The sequence below is a fragment of the Cicer arietinum genome, chromosome 4 (assembly GCF_000331145.2).
Source record: "Cicer arietinum cultivar CDC Frontier isolate Library 1 chromosome 4, Cicar.CDCFrontier_v2.0, whole genome shotgun sequence".
In the NCBI taxonomy this organism is placed as follows: domain Eukaryota; kingdom Viridiplantae; phylum Streptophyta; class Magnoliopsida; order Fabales; family Fabaceae; genus Cicer; species Cicer arietinum.
The window spans coordinates 19202239-19208979 of NC_021163.2; the positions used below are offsets into that span (position 1 = coordinate 19202239).

General features: G+C 26.9%; 1 protein-coding gene across 1 annotated transcript; it reads right to left on the reverse strand.

Annotated features, from left to right (window-relative positions):
• Positions 1 to 665: 665 nt before the first annotated feature.
• Positions 666 to 1936, reverse strand: LOC101507812 (uncharacterized). Its single transcript, XM_004497376.4, has one exon. The coding sequence runs from the start codon at positions 1786 to 1788 to the stop codon at positions 1354 to 1356; it is 435 nt and encodes a 144-aa protein (XP_004497433.1). The 5' UTR covers positions 1789 to 1936; the 3' UTR covers positions 666 to 1353.
• Between the last annotated feature and the right edge of the window lie 4805 nt (positions 1937 to 6741).

Genomic DNA, 6741 nt, shown 5'->3' on the forward strand with positions numbered 1-6741 from the left:
TCTCATTCTTTTTGTGTTTCCATCATGGTTAAACTTTGTTGGTCAAATTTGGCATTTGAAGATTCAAAATTGGAATTCTTGATTCTATATTAGAGTGAGTGTCGTAGAAACGCCGAAAAATTTCGCCGAGAGTTAAGCACCTCGACAGCAACCACTTTCTACATAAATTTTATTGTTTAGCCGATGTGATTACGACTTGTATTCTTTTTCTTGTAATTTTCTTTCATTACTTTCATTGTATTTTTCTTTTTCTTGTAATTTTCTTTCATTACTTTCATTGTATTTTTCTTTTTCTTGTATTGTTCTTCTCAGGTTGCAAATGTTGTTACATACCTCCAACTTGAAGGACTATTAAAAATAGTTAAAAGATACTTATTAGGTGAAATTTATTTGATTAGTTATATTAATAGCATTATATAAAAGTACATCATACTCTAATTATATACCAATTTTTTAAATAATTATTTCAAAATTTATTTTTCTATTTAATTATTTCTCTATTTCTTAGACTCAACTATGATTTTTAACACGTAAGAAAAAAAAATAAAAAAAAAATAATAGAACAAATTACTCACGGTTTTTTTTTTTTTTTTTAACTCTATGGAGAATGCTGCTTTAGTTCAATTAGATATACAATCAAAATGGAACGACATGCACGAAAATGATGAACTAAAAGCCGTAACATGCCAAACGAGATTCCTTCGCGTTTTCAATGGCACAAACTGAATATTCAAGTGGGGGAAACAAAGACAAATTACAAAGAACCAAAAGCAAAATTAGCCAAATCTCTTAATTGATTATAAGAAAAGTAATATACAAATAGATAGAGACATAGCCATAAACTTAAACCCAACTCCAAAAAAATATAATAACACCCAAAGAAGGGTTTATTTATTTATTTTAATAACGCAATTTTTAAAAACAAAATTATCTATATACTCTCTTTTAAAAACTATATATCAAATTATTCTTTCTATTGACTAAATTAAAAATTGTAATTTGTAAATATTTCTTTAAAAAACTTCGAATTTGCAACGGTAATTTAAATATTTTTCTTCTGTTCTTTTTAATTCTTTAAAAATCGCAATTTCGAAAGGTGATATATATATTTGAATAATTATCATTCTAAAAGAGACGATTTGATGCGACTAAAATAATTTTTTTTTAAAATAAATCCTTAATTAAGTCGATTACAAACTAGACGATTTTTAACTAAATAAAAAAAAATTAATTTGATATATAATTTTTAAAAGAGAGTATATTAATAATTTAAAAAAGAGTTATTAAAAAAAAAACAAAAAAATATATATACTCAAAGTCTCAAAGCATAAATTTATTAAAAAAAAAAAAAGGTCAATGTGGTTGTTTTTCATCAACAACAACGTCAACACTCGCGCCGCAAGACAAGAACCTATGAAAAATCCGAAACAAAGCATTGCAAGAAACTTCCTTCATTTTCCTCAAAATCAAACACTTCCTCCTACTACCTTCATTTCGTCTCTTCACTTTGTCTTTGACCCTCCCAAAACATTTCTGTGTTTTCTCCGGAACCGTTTCTTTTCTCGAAAATGTATAGCTCCTAAGATACATCTGTCTGCAGGAGATACTGTCCACCACCCTTGGATGATCGTACACGTGTGACGATCCTCTTCTTCCGTTTAAGCTCACAGATTTCACAAACTCTGCATCGGATTCCGGCCACTTGTAGAGATTCACATACGAGGCGCGAACCGGCACGCGTGGGTCACGTGCGTCGTTGACGCAGTTTGATATGCAAACAGAGTTCATCCTCTGTTTTTCTGTTTGTTTGTTTGTTTCTCACTTGTGGGTTTAGCTTTATATGGGGTTGGGACTTGGGATATAAATTGAAAGAGGAAATTCATTAACAAATAATAAATATTTTGAAGAAAATAAATAATAATAATGATGATGATGAAAAGAAAAGGCTTGGTTTACAAGAAAAGTGGCTGGAAAGGAAGAGAGGGGATAATTAGATATATTTATAGTGACTTTTTTTGGGGTTATGCAATCATGTGTGATGATTTGCAATGACTACTTTTTTTTTTTTCTTTTTTTTTGTAAATCTCATTAAGTGAATGTGTGAGTTTGTGGTGTCACGCTAGAATTTCATGACTTAAAGTAAATGCCAGCTTAATTTGCATATTAAAAATGGGTTTTTACATAAGATTGTGTGGAATAATCGTGTTTTGTTTTTCTTCTTCTATTTTGTTTCTTTATTTTACTCCACTTTTTTGTCGGCATTTACTTCATCTGTTAGTGCAGAGTCTCTTTGTCACCCTTTTGATTTTACAAAATTTTATACAACTATTTTTAAAATAATTATTATTTGTTGATCATTCTACTAGCCTTCTAAAAGGATAGCGAGTTATCTTTTCAACTATTATATTTACAAACAGAAGTGAATTGATAATAATGTTATCATCACCATTAAAAATTAGATGACAATTTGATAAAAAATTAAAAGTACGTAATTTAAAATAAAGAGGATTGAAATTAAGAAATTAAAATTTGGAGGATTAAAATTAAAATTAATATTGTTAATATTCTAAAATTTGATATCTTTTAAAATCAACTTTCTCATAAGATGATATTCAATTTGCATTCAATATTTGTAGTTGAAGATTCAAAACAACAAAGACACCAACAAATCGGTCATATATAAAGTACTCAAGTATATATATAATTGGGGTTTATCAAGAAGATCGCAAATATCTTTGTCGGATCTGGAATCTCTGCAATCACTGACTGCACATATTCATGTAGTCAGTAACTGCGTGACCGTTTGATCAAAATCGAAAGGTTCAAATCTCCAATTCCATAAACGGTCACTGACCACATCAATGAGTGGAGCCACTTACCTCTTCAAATCTAATTCATCTCTCTGATATGTAAACTTACTATTTTATCCGAATTAAAATATAAATATAAATAATAATTACAAAATTGATGTATGTGATTTAAAATATAAATAAGATATATTACTTTTTAAAATATTATTAATATATTTATTTGATTTTATAGGAACTAGATGGAAGGACAATTAATATTTATTTGAATCTAATGTAAACAACATAAATAAAAAATAAGTAAGATTTTTAATAGATTTAATCACATTTGGATGGAGTTTAATATGCAAACTTATCAAAATCATACAGAAAATAATATTACTTCCATCTTATAACAAGTAAATAATTTGATCATTTAATAAAGATTAGGATAAGTGTATAAATAAAATAAGGAATTAATACACTTATCAAATTACTCGTGTTATATATTGGTGTATTCAACATTACCATTAATATAAAATGTAAGATAGTGAATTGAGAGTGAGGTATGTAATTCACTACGATAAGAATATATATTTGTGGTTAACTTAAAAAATATTTGTGGTTGAAAAAAATCCTAACAAATTATTGGATAAAAAAAATAATAAAATACCAAACTTTTAAATTTTTAAATGAGATTAACTCTCAAAAAAATTTATTTTCGTTTTTGAAACTTCCGATAAAAGAATTTTAAAGAAAAAAAAATTACTTTTTTTGAATTTATTTTAATGTTTACTGAAAACTTAAAGATATTTTAGTAGGTTAAGGAATAAAAAATTTAAATAGGAAACATAAATTGAATTTTGGACTACAAAATCCAATTTTATTGGCCCAAATAGCATAGATGAACCCAATTTTATTGTAAAACCCTTGCACAAAATGACCTTCAACATTTCTTACCTGCCCGTACTCGTACTAGAAATAAAGGAGCCGTTTAAGTTAAATTTGTATAGTTATATGAAATTTAATTTATGCTTTATTTTAGAGTAAAAGTTCATTTTGCCTATTAAGAAAATTTTAGAGACTCAATTTAGTCTTTGAAAAAAATAAAAATATTTTTTTAATTTTTTTTAAAATAAACTGAACTAAATTAGTCTTTGAGAAATTTTTGAAAAATTCAATTAAATTTTTTAAAAAATTAAAAACACATTTTAATGCTTAAGAAAAATAAACCGGAAATATTTAGCTATTCACTCAGTTTAGGAAAAAAATAAGCTCTAGCCTTATTTCGTATAGAGAAACCACAAAGTCTAAGATAGAAACTCTTTGATTCTATAGTGATATGCGATATGTAATGTGTGACTTCTGTCATCTCTATCATTTGTTTGAGAAAATGTATTTTATTCTTTATTCTCACGTTTTTTCTTTTTTGTCCTTGATGAATGTGCATTATTTCTTTATTGCTCGCGTTTTTTAAGGTGCAATTTCATGTACTCTTCATGGGAATTTTTGCTTTTTTATTGCTATTTTATGTGAATTTTTTTTATTTGGCATTTGCGATTTGTGGATATTTTGTTTATCGTTAATACGATTTTTGGTTCTTACTTTGTCATGTTATAGTTTTTACTTCTTGTTCTTTGTTATTTTATGTGAATTTTTTACTCAAATCTAAGTGACAAGTACAAATCAGGTCAACAAATTAAAAGAAATTAGTTAAAAAAAATAGGATCACATACCAATACTTTTTATTTTATTTTTTTATTTGTTACATTTTAAATCATTTTAAATACCATTCTAGTTTAATTTAGATATTATTAACGTTATTTTTTAAATTATATTATAATTTAGTAAATTTTGTAATGTATGAATTAAATTGTTTATATCATATTTCACTAACTTTTACAACTATGAATGTTATATTATTTTGGTCAATAATATTGATGTTAATATATAATATTATATAACTTTAGTTTAATAAAAAAAATAAAATTTCATCAAATTATTTTTATGAAATAACTATGATGAAGAATTTGTTTTAAATATAATATTTTTTTATTAAATATTTGTAATCAATTTTTTATCGTGTATACTGTATGGACCCTTAAATTTGTTAATCAATTATAATTTATGTTATAACTTTTATATATTTATTTAATATATTATTTTTTTATATTTATTTTTTTATCATATCATCAATACATGCACTATTTTTTTTCCTTCTCTTTTGTATAGTTGGATGTTTGTGATTATCGATAAGTTTTCTTTCTAAATATATTATTTATGTTTATTTTTTAAGAGTATATAAAAAAAATAGCAATTTTGCTACCAACACTCCCTAATTTACTACCCACACCTCTCAAATGTTTAAAAAAATCAAATTTCCCAAAATATCCTTCCTTTTTTCCTCTTCGTTAACTTAACCCATCTTCTTTTTCTTTATTCTATCTTCATCATCTTCATTCAACACCTTCTTCATCTTGTTCATTTTCTTCAACATTAACCATCTTCATAAATCATCATCATTAATCATCATCAATTATCATTAACCATCTTCAGAATTTTGGTAACATTTACGTGAACTCAAGTTCACGTACGTTTACGTAAACTGAATTATAGTAAATGTACGTCAACTCAGTTGAATTTTCGTGTACATGCTGAGATGTTGAATTTTCAAACTCCATTGATTACGCAATCACGAACGTGTACGTGAATTAAGATTGCGTAAATTCAGATATTTTTACTTTTTTTAACGTACGTGAATTTAGTTCACGTAGCAATATGTTCACTTACAATCCTCAAATTTAAAAGAAAAAAAATCAAATTAAAAAACAGACCAACAAACATATATTTTTAGGTCACTTTAACTGTGATGAAGAAACTGATGGTGTATGTTATAAGTGACTTATGTGAGTTTTAAATAATTATGAGGTAAGCTTAGTGATGTATAGTGATTTTTTGATATGTGAGTCATGAGATGTGATGAATGTTGATGAAGGTGAGTTATGAGTTAGTAAAATCGTAAATGATATTATAAATATCAAAGGACACTTTGGTTATTTTATAAATTTGAGGGGGTGTGAGTAGTAATATGAGGGGTGTTGATAGCAAAGTTGAAAAATAATTATTAGTTAGATTAAGACACCATCTGGACATCTTAATATTTTTTATAAAACAAATTTATTCAGTGCATCAGAAAAAATTAATCAGACAAATTCTCATAATCAACTGCCACAATTCAGACAAATTCTTCCTACTTTGTAAAACTTCCACTGTCATTATACAATTGAATTTTAACTTCTATATTTCCCAAAACCTCTCTTTCTCACCTCTTCAAATATCATTTTAACTTCTTCCATTTTTATCAGCTGCCTTATCATGATTCCCGCCGCCAATCTCGTGGCAGGCCCCCCCCTAACGTGTTCGGCGGCACGTCGTTCGCGGCGGACAACTACCTTGAAAACTGACACAACCCAACAGAAAAACAAAATCAGTTTCGGCAAAAATAAGGAATTATCGTGGCATTGTGTTGAAGGTTGTGGGGCTTGTTGTAAGCTCCAAAAGGGTCCTTCTTATCCATCTCCCGAAGAAATTTTTACAAACACATCTGATGTTGAGGTCCGTTTTCTTACCTCCACTTTTTTGCTTTCAAAACTATCCCACGCCAAAAATAATCCTTCAAGTTTTAAAGTTTTGCTTGTAAATTAGCTATGGAGAATTGAAGATTCCATTTAGTGTGTATTATAATGATGATTAGTTTGTGTTTGACATTTGTTATTAATGTTGTTTTCTTTGTTTTGGATATGTGGTGATGAATTGAATTTCAGCTTTACAATAGCTTAATAGGACAAGATGGATGGTGTATTCATTATGAAAAGAGTACTAGAAAATGTTCCATTTACTCTGGTAAAATGGCTACACTATTACTTTCATTTGTTAATTTTATGATTTTTTTAAT